A 16750-nucleotide genomic window follows, 5' to 3' on the forward strand; every position below is an offset into this window, starting at 1 on the left:
ATTCTATCACAATGGTTACCATTTGAAAAAGGGCATAACTCTACCAGGACTGATGCTCCACTTGGAGGCCCACAGACAAATTCTCCTTGGCCTATACAGTGGTTGTTTTAAATTTGAGCCAATACTTAAAAGCTGAAAGACTAGTAATAAAAAATCTGGATTTCTAGCCCTTTCCAAAAATGTTGGAAGCTACAGCTACACTAGTCCTCATTCTTAACTATCTATAAAAAATGAAAAAAATATGTGCAAAAAATTTTTATAATGCTTATCTCTCATAGAGAGATTATGACAACTACTTTCTTTGGGTTTGTATATCCTAGAATTCCTATAATAAAAAATATTTACTTTTGTAATAAAATAAAGCTAATTTTTTTTCTTAAATGTACCTGACTATGAAAAAATACACACATAAAATCATGAAATAAAGGTTTATACTATACTCGTATCAATTCCCTGACATGGAACCAAATTAATAAAAAGAACATACCTCATTTTGGCATGAACTGTCAGTGAATCCAGGAGGTTCATAGGTAAGGGGGTAATAGATCCTGAAGCCATACAGTTTGTTCCAGGGAGAGGTATCCTCATAATTCCATTTCCATAAATAGTTTCTACCAGAGCTCCCATGGGTAATGTAAAACATTCTGAATTTGTAGAGTATGCATTACACAATAGAGCAATCTTATAGTCATTCATCTGTAAACTTTTATTTCTCAGACTCTGCTGCAGGAACCTAAAAATTCACGTTCCATCAAAAAGAAAAAATGAAAATAACTTCCATAATGTTAATTTGTATTTTTTTAAAAGTTCAATTTTATGCAATTATTTATTAATGCTATCTTTGTTCCTATAGGTATTATAGTTTCTGTGTGAAATGTACAGTGGGAATACACATAGAAGTTTGAGTAGCATTTCAGAAGAAAAATAATATTAAATAACAATTAATGGGTACCGTTAAGTATGTACTACATATATAACCACCATATTAGGCTAAGTTTCAGAGAATGAAGAAATAACTCACAAGTCTATGAACCAGGTTTCTATTTATTGTCTGGCTGTATAAACACAACAATGTCTTCATTACAGATACCACTATGAGAAGGTGGTTAAGGGGTGTCTCATAAAATGAAAACCAAATGACATATCAAGTCTGACAACCCCGCCATCTCCTATGAAGAGATGTGACAGTCCTTTTCACAAGTTCTAGGTGGGAAGTTAGGCTTCCTTGACTACAATACAATACTATCTAAGAATGGTATCTTCTTTGAGTCATCACAACTTTGGAAGAGATATTAAGGGGCATGCCAGCCAGATCAGCTCAATCAATCCTGGCAGCCCAGAGATGAATGATATCTCAGTCAGCTTATGCTCAAGTTCCAAGCACTTGAGAAATTCTGAAACATTTTTACATTTATAAAAATTGATATGCTTTCATTATATTAATAACTTTAAAGTATAACATATACAACTGAAGATCAGCCTTGAAAATTAAAAAACAAAAAATCTATACATATAAGCGAGACTAATCTTGTAGCTGTTTCCTGATATAGGTACTGGTCAGATTCTCTTGCTATGACATGTACATCAAGTATTTGCCCTTACCTATAGTGGGTATGGGGAGATTTCCAAATTTCACACAAACACCAAGACCAATATTAGTCTACAATCCGCTATTAATTAAACAAGAAAATTAAGTATCAAGCAACAAATAACTTACTCATGGTGAAGTCTCAGGGAATGAGGTATTGGAATCTGTAGCTTGGAGTTGTCATTTTGAGCTTTTCTATTGAGATGAATCCAAATACAAGTCATTGCAAAGGCATGGGTTGACTGGGGTTTGTTAATATCAGGAACTGGGATATACTGAAAAATAACAATTTGAAAAATAACGCGATAGAAGAAAGAGAAGAATTAAATAATTATGTGTATTTTAGTAATCAATTTCTAATATAACTCTTTTTATCATATCATGTCTTACTTTAGCCCCGATAATTCAATAATACAAATCAGAAGGTCTAACAGCCATAAAATTTTGAAATTATTACAAGATGCTTTATTTGGTATATGTTTTTACTTGCTTTTAGTAACACAAATTCACAGATGCTTTGTCAAGCTTTTGCTACTATCACAGAGCATTCTCAAATAAAAATAAATTTTTAATTTTTATTTTTTAAAAATTAAAACACATCATCATGAAATCTTACTAAAGTGATAAATGTAACTAAAAACAAGACTTTCTAAAAGTCTCATAATAATTTTTAAGAACATACAAAAATCTAAGAAATACGCAACCTAAATAATTATCATTAAACATATTGACTATTAATGGATAAAATGATATGGGTGTCTGGGATTTGCTTGAAAATTGCCGAACATTAACAAAAAAAATAAGGAGGAAAGATGAAACGAGTATTTCTTGATGATGGATATAACATGGTGGGGTTACAGCTAGTGCATGGTGGGGTTACAGTAACCCCACCATGTTATACCCATCATCAAGAAATACTCGTTTCATCTTAAAATTTTCTGGGTGGATCACCTAAGGTCAGGAGTTCAAGACCAGCCTGGCCAACACGGCAAAACCCTGTCTCTACCAAAAATACAAAAATTAGTCGGGCATGTTGGCATGCGCCTGTAATCTCAGCTACTCGGGAGGCTGAGGCAGGAGAATTGCTTGAACCCAGGAGGTGGAGGTTGCAGTGAGCTGAGATCATGCCATTGCACTCCAGCCTGGGTGACAAGTGAAACTCCGTCTCAACAACAACAACAACAACAATTCATGATAAAGTTCTTCTAGAAAATGGCAATCATCAAAATACATCACATTTTACTCAAATATCTTATATGATAAAATGCCCAGGGGACATACTGAGGCTCAACTGTCAAAGAAAAAATAGCTATTAATAGAGACTGGTATCTGGCCATTCAATGATGTATATAGATTAAAACAGCTTTAGTGATTTCTAAAACTGTAGACCAACCTAGAACGTAGAGAAAGAGCTTGCTACACTTAATATTCAATTGTGATTTAGCATAAACTTTAGAAATACACAAAATCACACTAAAATCCTTAAACATAAATTAGACATAATTTACTCATCATGTTGTTATGAATAGTTACTCAGTAAAGCTTACTTCTTTTTCTGGGTATAGCAAGTCGAAGAGCTTCATCACAGGGAGAAAATCAGCTAGTGCATTTTTCTGAATACTTCCAGAAATGAATTGCAGGAGAACCCACATAAGATGATCTCTGCCTTTAATCAGTCCTCGCCCTGCTAACTATAAAAGATGTTTAAATACACATGTATACACTGCTACTTAAAGAGATGAATACAGGAAGTTTTTTGTTGTTTTTTTGTTTTTGTTTTTAAGGAGAAACCCTGGTTCTTGCTCTCAGAAAGTCAGCATCTAACTTTGGCACTTAGTAATTACTTAGTCTCAATTCAAGACACACCATGCAAAACCTGCTAAATTATTTTAATATTATATATATGCTTATTTCCTGCTGCCCAAAACCACTATGCATATAAAAAATGCAATGTTTTAGAACATAGTCAAGTTGATCATGTTGCATGAGAATCAAGTTTAATATGGGATAATTCTTATTTTAAAAATCTCATCAAAACCTGGGGAATACTCTATCATACCAAAAGGATTGTTTTTTTCCAATTTGAAATTATCATGGACTGGTTATCATAAAACTTCCTGGTTTTCTGTACACTTTGTTTCTTATTTACTTATTTATTTATATCTTTTTAGAATAAGGATAAAGATGGGGTCTTGCCATGTTGCCCAGGCTGGTCTCGAACTCTTGAACTCAAGCGATCCACTGGCCTTGGCCTCCCAAAGTGCTGGGATTACAGGAGTGAGCCACCCCACCCGGCTGGTTTTCTGTACATTATAACAGAAACTAATGGTGGTTTCTGGGAGAAGGTGGTTGAAAGGATTTTAACAATATTTATGAAAAATTTTCCCCAAGATAATTCATGCTGTGGAGATGTTATGTAAAACAACATTTATCTTATTCCCATTCAATATGTCTAAAATTTTTGACAAAAAACATCTTTTCCCACAAACTTAAGTCTTCCACTTGTCTTCCTTTTTTGGATTCATCGTCCTCCCTTCTATTCATTCCCAGAGTAGGAACCACTCAGCAAGCCTAGACTCCCGCTGCTCTCTGCATTCGCTGTCAGTCACCTAGTCCTATTCCACTTCAGTGTACCTGATCTCTGGCTCCTCCTTTCTGTCCTGGTTTAGGCCTTCAGCATCTTTCACCTAGTCCACTGTAGTATCTCTCACTAATTTCCTTGCCTCTGGCTTTGTACCTGTCCATCGCTATACCACCTTCTTTCTCTATGTGGACATTAGCATTTTTCCAACTTGCATATCATGATGCCATTCTCCTCTGCATTGCCTCCAAAACAAAATCTAAACTCCTTAGAACAGGCACATGGCCATTTAAAGTTCCCCATGTCTGCCCTTGCTTTCCTGCCTTCCTTATCTCATCAATGATTTCCCCTTTATATTTTTATTTCCAGTTCTCACACATCTCTATCCCTTTCTAAATGATGGTCTTATTGCTAGGCAACACTTTTCTTTTTCTCTCAGCAAGTTGCTATTTGTCCTTCAAGTGTTAGCTTAAAGATCTCTTTGATAGAGCCATCCCTGATAACTCTGATAGAGACTATTCTTTTTTTATTTTTTTTGACACGGAGTCTCGCTCTGTCACTGAGGCTGGAGTGCAGTGGTGTGATCTTGGCTCACTGACACCTTAGGGATTATTACCTTTTATTTGTATTGCAGGGAAATGTGCTTTCATTATAACAACTATTCATGTTGTTATAACTAATCATGTTGAGTGTGTGTGTGTGTGTGTGTGTATGTACATATGTACATATTATATATACATATATAAAATATATCCTTCTCTAGTGAGGTGCTCCTTGAGGATATTACAGTGCCTTTTCATCTTGTATCCGCTGGTGCCTGCACTGAGAATACATAGAATGAATGACTGAATCCTGTTTTTACAGTGACAAGAAAGTAAAAAGTTAAGAAACTATAAAAGCACTGAACAGGACAGAAATTAGGGCTCAGAACTTCTGCCAGTTCTAAAATCACTAGGGAATGCCCATAGCAGTCTAAAATACAGTAATCAACAGGTGAAGTCACTCCGACCAAAAGATTTAGTACATACCTTCTGATGAAGAGAAAGCACCATATGTGGAAAACTTGCAAACTGGAAAAGCACAAAGAAAATGAGCTGACTTGAGAGATGCTGCCACAGGAGTTGGCTTGTTCCCCCATCGTCAAACTTCTCCTCGGTCTCAGATCGCTCCATGGCATAAACAACCAGATCCACCAACTGGTCCTCCAGCACAGGGCAGCGCTGCTTGTGCTGTAGGGCAGAGATTAAATACAGTATTCCAAAAGCCTCTCGGTTAGTTTCAGAAGTTACCAGTTAATGGGCATTAATTGTAACAAGAGGCTGAGAAGCATGGAATGAAGTTGAACTTAAGAAGTCAAGGTTAGATTTAGTCTATTAAAGCTGCATCATGTTATATTATTATACAGGATAAGATTCATGAAAAAATTTTTTCAGGTTTCCTAAAAAACAGACTCCCATTAACTTTTGACTTCCACTATGGACATCATCGTTTCAATTTGACAAAGGGCAATGCAGAGTAGAAAATTTTGTTATTTATCCTTTGGAATAAGATAACATTTTAAAGGGCATAGGAAATAGGGATAGCAGTATTAATTTTGCAATCTAAGTCAAAAGATGAAAACCCTGGATTTACAGGGATCAAACATTGTGACAGAACAAATAAAGCAGTTACGTGAATCTCTTTATTTTAAAGTAACCCCTATAAGTTTACACTGACTTTATATACAGAGGTATATCTAAATAGCTACCAGATTATTCAACATCTGTTTTCAATGTGTGGTATTGGTCCTGATACTGAAATGGAAACTTCTTCCACAAGGGGAAAAAAAATTGATCTCTCTGCTCTTCCTTCTTGGAAGCCAAACATAATGCAGCTTTAATTTTAAATAAGACCACTTTAAAATCTAAAACAAGAAAAAGAATTGAGTTTAAACACTAAAAATGAGAATGCAACTTCCCTTTCTAGAGGCAAAAAGATCTGTGCTTTTAAAAGTGATTTAAAAAACATACTTTTACCAAAAGAAATATGTTAAGCCATGTTTAAGCCATTTTCATATTCCCTTTATAAATATGTTATATGACTTAGTAGCAGGCAGTTGGAAGCCCTTCTAGTGAATACAATTACTAATACAGATCTTTCCCCCTAAACTTTAGACATGATTATCAGTCTTTTGCCATGAAAAAGGGATATGATTTTTTCAAATTTAGGGAAAAAAATGCAAAATGGGGACAAATTTGGAAATAAACAAGACATAATGAATAGCATCCCCTCTTTTGCATGCTCTTTGCCAGCTCCAAACTTGTAAAGCTCCAATATAGCTGCAGTTTCTTAAAGCATGCAAATAAAACAAACATCTATCCAAATGATAAGCATCAATGGTTGTTTCATATTTTTTCCAAAAACACAATGCCATGACCACAGTTCAATCACATTACAGGTTTACAAATAGCAATATTAACACCACCAGTTGAGACTACAGTACTTTTCCTCCAAATGTAATTATCATTATGAAGCAGAGCAAAGTGCCACAGACAACACTACAGACTATTTCTTAAATCAGCATGCAAAACTACTGTGTACAGGGCTTGAAATTCACTAGTTCTGCCAACCACCAACAACCTAAGAAATGTGTCAGACAACACAAATTTAGAGTGAGATCATTCAAAGTATACAGAGTCAGAAAAAATTGTGAAAAGAAGTAAAGCCAGGATTTCCAGTAGGAATTTTCCACTAGTGATGGGAATTTGCTTCCAGTTTGGAAACTGACCAATTTGTCATCTATTTCTCCATCCATAATGGTCTTCCATCAGTCTGCTTTAGGAAAAAAGAGCAAACTAAATAAAACTGGTTTTTAGCACCTGAGTCACTTTGGAGTTTCCTTTTTTACTATTAGCTATTTAAGAAAAAAACTGTATTTTCACCTACATATTTTTAGGCATGTAGTGCTTGTCATACAGTTAATGATTTTAAAAGGAAAGCAAAAATATTACGATTTTGACAAAGCAAGAACAACTAGGAAATTTACAGTTAAAGCTGATGGTCTTTCAATATATGCCATGACTCAAGATTACCCTTAACTTTTCTGTCAAAAATTAAGTCAGCCAGGAATATCTACCGTACCTAATGCTCCAGTACCTGATGGTAGCAGAAGAGCTATCAGGATTAACTACAAATTTCCCAGGTGTTTTTGGTTAAAACCAAGGCTATTTCTCAAATCAAGTTTAAAGACAGCTTAAATATGTTGCTTTATCTGCAAATTTTGGTAATATCAAAAAAAAAAGAAAAGTCTGAGATACAAAATGATCTGTGTTGCTACTTCAGAATAATAAACTGCTTTAGTTTTCAATTACTTAAAGACAGATACATTAAAATTAAGACTCTACTACATAGCAGATGGTTTTACAAAGTGGAACAAACATTTGTAAAGCAGTTTCAGAATCTATGAATAAAAGTTAACTGTCAATCACTAGGCTAAGATTATTTCATAAGCCAATGGATGCTATCCCTATGACTGTTCACATCTTGTTTTGTGAAAGCTTTGGTGAATTTAAGTCTTCAAAATACTGACATATACAGTTAAATTTGTTAGTGTACATCATAACTATATGCCTATTTAGTTAAAACCTGTTTTAAGAATATTTACATTCAATATTTTAACAATTCTATTTCTACCTAGTAGCCCAAACTATACTGAAACTTCATTTAATATATTCAGCTTTGATAAAAGCTAAAAATCAGGCAAAAGACATTAATAGAAACATTAATATTAACCCTCGACCTATGCCCGATTCCTTCCCAGCACTATTTCAAATGGCAAATGATAGCGCTTTTCAGTCTTAGCATCTCATATCATATATTGAGTGGTACTTGATGCTTTTCATGTACAGTTCTCATAATGCTTTTGCAGCGGAATGTTAACATATTGTACTTAGGTGAGCTTAATTTTAAATTATTTCAGTGATGTAAATCAATTTTAAAATAATATCTATTCAGGAGAAGTTGGGAAGAAAAATTCTTTTCAATGTCATTTTCTCTTTCAAAATCGTATTCTCTGCTTTAACCAAGAAAGTTACCCATAATCAGAATAATTTCAAAAAGAAACTTACTGATTAACATAAGATCAAATGAATGATGAATACTTCACTGTCTCATAGTAGCCAGGTTCACACACCACCATGTAAGAGCTTGAGGAGTGTATCTGTTTTGTAGTGCTTTTACTCGGCAGAAAGAATACAAACTCTCGTGTAAGCACATAAAAAACAAGATTTTTCCACTGTGAGTTGAAGTCTAACGCTCCACCTTGCAGGTCATGAAACTGGGCTATTTATGACTTGCTGAATGTAACCAATATTGGCATAAAATATAACCCAATTCCTACTGGAAAATGTAATATGAACAGCTCTTAAGGTTTCAAAAGCTGTGAGTAAATTATCACATTGCTAGAGAAAGGACAAGAAAGTATAGTGTAGGATGTAGTTCTGTAATGATAAAAGATGTGATAAGATGACTTGGTTATCTTTAATCATATGCTTCTTATACTGTGTGTTCTCGTTTTCTAGTCTACTTTCCAGTAGGTAAAAATATCAAGTCAACTGAGCATATTATCTTCTATTTACACATCCCCTAAAGAGTTTTCTATGAAAACGATTACTGATGAATTGTGAATTTTTGACAATGTTTACACTACAGTGGTACCAATACTAATAATGTTCTGTCAGCATTTCCATTATAAACTTTATTTTTTATGGATTTATGTCTTAGTCATAAACTTTTTTTAGGTTGAAACTTGTTATCGAAATGATCAGATCAGAAATACTCTCAATAGTTTTGTCAATTTCTAGTTTGAGAAGAGCTGCCCGCCCCCAAGAGAAAAAAGCTTAGGATAGCTAAGGATATCTGGGGGAAGGTATTTGCAGCTCAAATGACCATGGGTACATTTATCCACCAAACTGTAAAAAAATTGAGTCCAGTATGACTTAAGGTTCACTGTAAAAATTAGTTTTAAAACATAGCATGAAGCATTCTTTCAAAGTTAACTGAATACTTACCTCTAATTCAATGAAAGTTGATCAGAATTAATGACTTGGTATTTAAGATGTTAAATTGACAGACTATATGAGGTAACTGTCAGATACTCTAGTGTGAAGCAGTTTCAGTTTCACATGTACAAAAGCTTGTCCAAACAAGGAAACTTGGCAAATTTTTCAGAAGAAAAAACTTAAAATAATAAAAAGAGATACTGCTACTAGGGTGAGGTTTGGCATGCAAAGTTTCAACACTGAGCAAGTTTTATGGCCAAGCTATATGTCCTTAAAAATAGGGCTTTATAAATGGAAGCACTGGCACAACCTTCACTATAGTATTGCAAACAGTAACGCTATTTTATATAACCTAGACAAGAACGTCTTTTTAAAATCAAAAAGCTGGTCTATTTTAATATGTTGGGCTCAAAAATTTTTAACAAAAATAATTGGAACCACTATTTTGTTTAAAATATCAAAGGTGAAAAGTCCTGGAACAGACTTGGGACTGTTAAGAGTTTGATTTATAAAGTTTGGCCATAGTGTTTTTCTCCCACCACAGGTGAGCTCCAGTTGAGAGGAGCTCACTCTAGGAGGAAGGCACTTCTGGCAAAGACTGACAAAGAAGGGTGTTTGTCAAGCAGGTGTGGGGTCACCTAAGAGTCTGACATTTCTTAGTCAATCCCCATGTTTCCAAAAAAGCCTTTCCTGTATAAAGTTTACCACTCCAACTTTTAAAAGCAGCATATCTCTATTAAAGTGCCTTTTTTCTCTTTTTTGTGTTGTTTTTAATTTGTTTTTGTTTTAAGGCAAAGCAACATAAGTATTTTTGTTGTTGTTATTTTTCTTTATTTGTTTTAGTAGTCTGGAAAGATAAAGGCCACCAAAAATCTTTCCATCTCTGAAAATTCCACCAGGCTAGCTTTAGCCCTAAAGTAGGAAAAAGTAAATGGAGTGGGAAGGAAAAATAAACCATCAAAAAGTGACAGGCTTCATTGAGTGCCAGGTGTTGTCTCTTTGTTACCAAAAAAAAAAAAAAGAAAAAAAAAAAGAAAAAAAGAAAAAAGAATATTAAAAAAACAAACACCAAAAAAACAAAAACAAAAACAATCCACCAAAAATAACTCTCATATCCCAAGAAGAAATCGTTTTTTAGTGGCCTTGGTCTCAGCATGGTCCTGCCAATTTCAAGCCCCGACCATACACGTATTCTCTAAATGGAATCAGTGGCTACAAAGCGGCCAGCGTATCGTTAGTCACAATACAACAGTAAGGTTGTGAACATACCTGAGCAATGTTCAAGGTCTAGAGCATTGGAGGATGGGCAGGACAAGACAGGACAGAACAAAAATAAAGGAAGAAAAAAAGAAAAGACAAAACAGTGACTATGAGGCCAGCCTCAAGGAACCCAGAGTCAGCACAAACCCTCCCACATGTTAAACCACCAAAAACAAGCAAACACACACCAAAAAAAAAAAAAAAAAAAAAAAAAAAATCAGCAAGAAGGCCACACTGAAGATACCAAGGGTTATATAAAAATAGACACCCAAACAACAAAAAAAAGTCAAAAATTATGGTTGAGTCATGTGTAGGTTTCTCTGGCAAAAGGTATACTTGAAACTGGCCTTATAGAAAAAAAAGCAATGCAAAATAAACCAACTTTAAAAATTTTTCTTTTTAAATTTAAATATTCTTAAAGCAGTATATAAATGATAGGAATAATACATTGTTTAAAAAACCATGTATATTTTTAAAAGTCACTAAATAGTTCTTAACTGTTTTGCTCAGTTAGCTATAGCAAAGAAAAGAGAAAAGAATAGGGCAGATTCTAGGCAGAATTTACTAGGTTTCCAGCATAGTACAGTACCTGCTTATTTAAACCTAGCATATTGCAGACCATATCCCTGGAATAAGGCTGCTCCAATACATATCTCAACAAAGCAGTCTGTGGTTCAAACAGATCCTTTAAAGAAAATAAGAAAATCATTGCTTCAAGATCAATGTCAACATTAATCCAAATTATTAGAAATGAGATTTAAAAATCTTCTAAAGGCACTTGTTACCTTCACAGAGTAGGCAGTATCTAGTGGGAAAAAAATCATAGGATTTTAGTGCTTACAGTTCATCTGTTCCCACCCCTCATTTGCTCATTTGACACCTGAGATGAAGTGGCTTGCTCCAAGGTCATACAGAGGGTAACAATAAAGATAACACTAGAACCAGACCTTCCAATTCCCCCTTCCCCAGTGCACTTTCTACTGTCCTTTCCCTGAAAACGCAGAAGGTTTAAACTTTTTAAATTTTAGCATCTCACTAATGTCAATTTATATAGATTTTGTCCTAGGTGATCATGTTTTCTAGACATAAAGAAGCATCATTAATAATATCTTTGCTGCCTTTCTGTTAAAACTTAAGTCAATTTTCTAGAAGTCTTTCTAGGCATGTAAGTATATAATTTCTGATAGCCAAATTCAGTTTATAATAAATAGTACTAGGCCAGACACAGTGGCTCATGCCTGTATTCCCAGCACTTTGGGAGGCTGAGATGGGAAGATCTCTTGATCCCATGAGTTTGAGGCCAGCCTGGGTAATATGGCAAAACCCCATCTCTACAAAAAATACAAAAAACTAGCCAGGCATGGTGGCATATGCCTGTAGTCTCAGCTACTCAGGAGGCTGAGGTGGGGAGGGTCACCTGAGCCCCAAAGGTTGAGGGTGTGGTGAGCTGTGATTGTGCCACTACACTCCAGTCTGGGTGACAAGAGTGAGAGCCTGACTTAAGAAATAAACAATCGAACAAAAAATAATGCTAGAAAGTGACATTAAAAACAAAATCTTTTTCAGAGTTTTCCAAATGACAGGTTGAATGTTTATTCAATCTCTTGAATATAGACCAATCAACTCCCTATTTTCCTAATAAGATTCAAAAAACAGCTTTTTAGCTTAAAGCATATCAACTTTTTGAGAAGTAGATGTAACAGTGATAAGCCTATTTATATTTGTTAATTTTGCCTGCCCATACTTAAAATATATTAATTTAAAAATATTAATTTATATTTATTAAATATATTAATTTAGAAGGATTTCATTCTAGTTTATTCTAACTCTTCCATGATGCTAGATGGTTTCTGAGTCATCTAACGACTTTCTAGAGCACATCGTTTTCATTTCTGCCTATGTCGCTGGGGACATAGCATTTTGATAGAGTCAATGAAAGTTTTTCTTCTTATCAACCTCAAGTACTATTTGCATAATGTTAGCTGGATTTTTTGAAATGTCCCCTTAGGTGGATGGACGGATAGATAGGAAAAAAAAACACTATATACCGATTTTTAAGATAATCTGTAAAAGACTATGCTATTGTAACTATGATGTAAAAACCTTAGAAACAGTTACAGCATTAAATTTCCTCTTTTTTTTTCTTTTAAATTCATTCCTATCAGCCTGTAATCCCTCTCTATTCACCCCATCTACCAGAATGTCTTTGTTTACTGTTCCTTTCTTCATTTTAACAGTAAAATGTCTGGGAAAGGGGTCTGAGTACATAAGCATTCACTTCAATGTGCTAATTTTAAAGAATTCCTGAGGCATTTAAAAACAGAATAACCAAAGTGACTGTTTTACGAAGACATTCTTATAGCAAGAGTTGACAATGTAGATACAGTTGTAAAAAGAGCAACTAGGCCCAAAAAATTATCAGTCCAGTCAGCAAGACTGCTCACTAATGCAACAGTTTAGAAGGACTGGTGCCCCTTAAAGGGTATATCAAAATTTCAGTGATTTGAAAAAGCATACCCCCTTCCCTTTAGGGTTAAACTTAGAAATGCGACTTCAGATATAGTCACATTAGTCTTAAATATCATTGTAAGGAAGTAATTTTCTGCTCAGAAATGTAATCTAAGAAGAATGGAGACAGTTTCTAAATACTGTTTTACAAGTATAAACAAAAACACTATTTCCAAATTTGGAAGGACAAATAACTTGATAGCACAGGTGTTAAAGAGTGTAGATTCTGGAATTAGACTGAGTTCACATTTAAAAAGCTCTACTACTTTTAAAATGTGGGGACTTAATCAAGGAATCAATTTAAAATTTCAGTTTTCCATTTAAAATTTCAGTTTCCCACCTCCAAATACTTTGCCAGAGGTGGACCACCGGAGCATAAACACCCACAATAGCATAAACCACAGGGTATATTTAGATAATAGAATAACATGATAAACTATAAACTATCTTTCCTTAAATATTTACTTCTTCAGATTATGAAGCAACAATTTAGCATCACATATCTTATAATCTAGGTTGAAGACTGTCAGATGGACTAAAAGTGGCATTATGTTTAGCAACATACCTTATCATATGGCAAAAGGCCTTTCAAAGGAAAACGAAGAGTAGCAGGATCCAGTTTCCATGAATTACAAATGGCACCCGAGTTATTTACAACTGGCAGAAGACTACAGCGACCTGTATGTATTACAAGAATACTTTTAAGTAAATGTGAACACAGCAGTACTTCATTCACTTCACAAATATTTAATGAACATATATGCTGAAATAGGCATTGGTTTGGTTTAAAAATGGCTTATAAAAATGTTTCAATGAGACTGAAGTTTGGGAATTTTATTTTTAGTTCAGATAGTTGAAGATCAATTTGCACAGGCTTTCCAAAGTTGAAAATATTGCATTTTGTCTAAATGTGTAGGGCAGGGATCAGCCAACTATAATCCATGGGCCAAATCCAGCGTGGCACGTGTTTTTGTAAAGTTTTATTGGAACACAACTGCTTTTGCAGTCCAATGGCAGAGCTGAGTAGCTGCAACAGATTCTGTAGCCTACGAAGCTTAAAATATTTACTACATGGCCCTTTACAGGAAAAAGTTTAAGACCACTAGTCCAGTGTCAACATGATTAAACTTTATGCATGATATTCCTAGAGGCCTTAGATGTCACATATGACTATCAGCTCATACATCCAACTGCCTAACAAATATCGTCACTTGGATGTCCTACAGGCACCACAAGCTTAACATGTCTCAAATTCATCATCCTTCTCCAACCTACTTTGCTTCCATAATTCACTACATGATATCAATGTCCACTCGGTTACAAAAGCTAGAAACCTGATAATTATCTGTCTAGTGTCTATTTAGATTATATTTGTATTTTCAGTATCTAGAATAGCACCTGGCTTATAGGAAGTACTCAATATTTGATCACTTAATAAACAATGGTCTATATTTCCACAGTTCTGAGGTCACCACGATTTCTAGAAATAATTAAAGAGGATATGTGGGCACTGCAAAAATTGCCAAATCACATGGTTATTTTTAAAAGAAAGTTCAGAAACTCTAACAAAACGTGAGAAAATGCGAAAGGAAGAGCAAAAGTGGGCTGAGTGAGCCTGACACTTTCACATTCTGTAGCCACAGAGGGATAGGTCTGTTGAGACTTCCAGCTGCCTAGAAATTCCATGGTGCTTTACTAGCTGTATTAAAATGTCTCTCTAATCACCAAGAAACCCACTTCTAGAATGGTTTTAAATGAAGCTTAAACCCATTCCAGAGAGTTTCTTTTTCCTCCCTGTACTTGGCACACAGAGTAAGTGAAAACAAGTGAAAGGCATTATATTAAGCTCTTAGAGAGTCACCAAAATGACAAGCCACCAAGGCACACATTCAGAGACCATCCCTCAGCTTTGTTCAATAGTTAGATTACTAAAAATCAGGTATTATTTGGCATATTTAAAATTATAATCCTACCACAAATGGAGTTTATCCTCGCTGTGGGCCTGAAGGTATCCACAAAGTCTGATACTAGGTTTCCAAGTAACTAAAGAGAGAAAGAAAGAGGGAAGTCAAATAAGTACGTACAAAACGAAAATTGAGACTGCCCCTGAAATATCTGAACATTTACATAAAATGAGATAATATATGTAAAGATTTAGTACAATGCCCTGGCACATGATAACTGTTTAAAGGTTAGCTCCCTTTTGCTTCCTTCTAAAAAATCACTCACCAGTTCATCTGTCCCTGAATTAAACCAAGTCACACCACCATATCCTTAGCTATTTGATGAAGCTGATCATATTTTATCACACGGCATATAAATTGTCTTAATGGAAATGCAAAGAAATGAAAGAAATACATCATGATTAAAAATATACATATTATCTGAGGATAAAAGTCATCATTAAAAAAAAGCACACAAAAATAAGATTAATATAACTGTTTTTTATAAAATACCCTTTGTTATGTGTGAGACAGGGTCTTGTCCTTTTGCCGAATCTAGAGTACGGTGGTGCGATCACAGCTCACTGCAGCCTCAAACTCCTGGTTTCAAGTAATCCTCCCACCTCAGCTCCTGAGTAGCTGGGGCTATAGGCACGTGCTACCATGCCTGACTAACATGTGTGCGTGTGTTTTTTAATGTTTTGTAGAGACAGAGTCTTGTTATGTTACCCAGGTTGGGTCTTGAACTCTTGTCCTCAAATCATCTTCCCACCTTTGCTTCCCAAAAGTGCTGTGAGCCACCAAGCCCAGACAAAAATTTATATTAAAAATTCAGGAAATATAAAATTTACCCAGTGTGGAAGTTTGCCTTCAGGATACAGTTTCCTGATCTCAGTGACTGCAAAATAGGCTGGTAATAAGCAGGCATTTCTTTCCAAGATATATGCTATAACCTAAGAAAAATAAAAGGGCCACATCATTCTTGACTAGTCCCACATATAAGCCCTTTATTTTATTGATTATCATTATTATTTTTTTTTTTGAGACAGGGTCTTGCTCTGTTGCCCAGGCTTGGAGTGCAGTGGCGTAATCATGGCTCACTACATCTTTGACCTCTTGGGGCTCCAGTGGTGTTCCCACCTCAGCCTCCAGAGTAGCTGGGACTACAGGTGTATGCCAGCAGGCCCGGCTAACTTTTTAATTTTTTGTAAAGACAGGGTCTCCCCAGGATGTCCTGGCTGGTCTCTAACAATGGGCTTAAATGAGCCTCCCGCCTCGGCCTCCCAAAGCACTGGGATTATAGACATGTGCCACTGCATCTGGCCCATGTGAGCATTTTAAACACTACAATGACAATGACAACAAAAAAGATATTAAAAAGTAGAGATGTTACTTTCTGGAGAGATGTTGGTCAAAGGACAAAATTTCACTTTGACAAAAGGAATAAGTTCAAGAGACCTACTGGACATTATGGTGACTATGGTTAATAATGATATAGTGTATACTTCAAAATTGCTAAGAGAGTAGATTTTAAGTGTTATCATTATAAAAAAAGTATATATAATATATATATACACACACAGACAACTGCTACTTGTCAATTAAAATATAGAGATATTATTTAATGGATTTATTGGGTTTCAACTGTAGCATAAAAGAATACATTTATATGTAAAAAAATCTAAAAATAAAGATTAATAAACAATGGAATGGATTGTTCATGGTTAGTAAATAACCTTGCACATGCTTTAAATATTGGCACACTTAAACAGGAGAGCAACAGACCAACGTAACAATTCTTGCGATACTAGTTACAAAGTACAAAGATCTT

The 16750-nt window shown here is 34.9% G+C and overlaps 1 protein-coding gene across 3 annotated transcripts in view; it reads right to left on the reverse strand.

Annotated features, from left to right (window-relative positions):
- Nucleotides 1-16750, reverse strand: part of MED23 (mediator complex subunit 23) — a 42472-nt gene that overhangs the window by 19036 nt on the left and 6686 nt on the right. For 2 of the 3 annotated variants that reach the window (XM_032159111.2, XM_032159102.2), the window contains exons 7-14: nucleotides 15771-15872; nucleotides 14950-15019; nucleotides 13542-13654; nucleotides 11058-11153; nucleotides 5198-5398; nucleotides 3136-3279; nucleotides 1718-1863; nucleotides 488-733 (exon numbers count right to left, since the gene is read on the reverse strand). In XM_032159111.2, coding sequence (XP_032015002.1) covers nucleotides 488-733; nucleotides 1718-1863; nucleotides 3136-3279; nucleotides 5198-5398; nucleotides 11058-11153; nucleotides 13542-13654; nucleotides 14950-15019; nucleotides 15771-15872 — 1118 coding nt within the window. Of the gene's footprint in view, nucleotides 1-487; nucleotides 734-1717; nucleotides 1864-3135; nucleotides 3280-5197; nucleotides 5399-10477; nucleotides 10496-11057; nucleotides 11154-13541; nucleotides 13655-14949; nucleotides 15020-15770; nucleotides 15873-16750 lie in introns of all 3 variants that reach the window. The other variant, XM_032159097.2, reaches the window with a different exon arrangement.

The sequence above is a fragment of the Hylobates moloch genome, unplaced genomic scaffold, assembly GCF_009828535.3.
Source record: "Hylobates moloch isolate HMO894 unplaced genomic scaffold, HMol_V3 SCAFFOLD_2, whole genome shotgun sequence".
NCBI classification, from domain to species: domain Eukaryota; kingdom Metazoa; phylum Chordata; class Mammalia; order Primates; family Hylobatidae; genus Hylobates; species Hylobates moloch.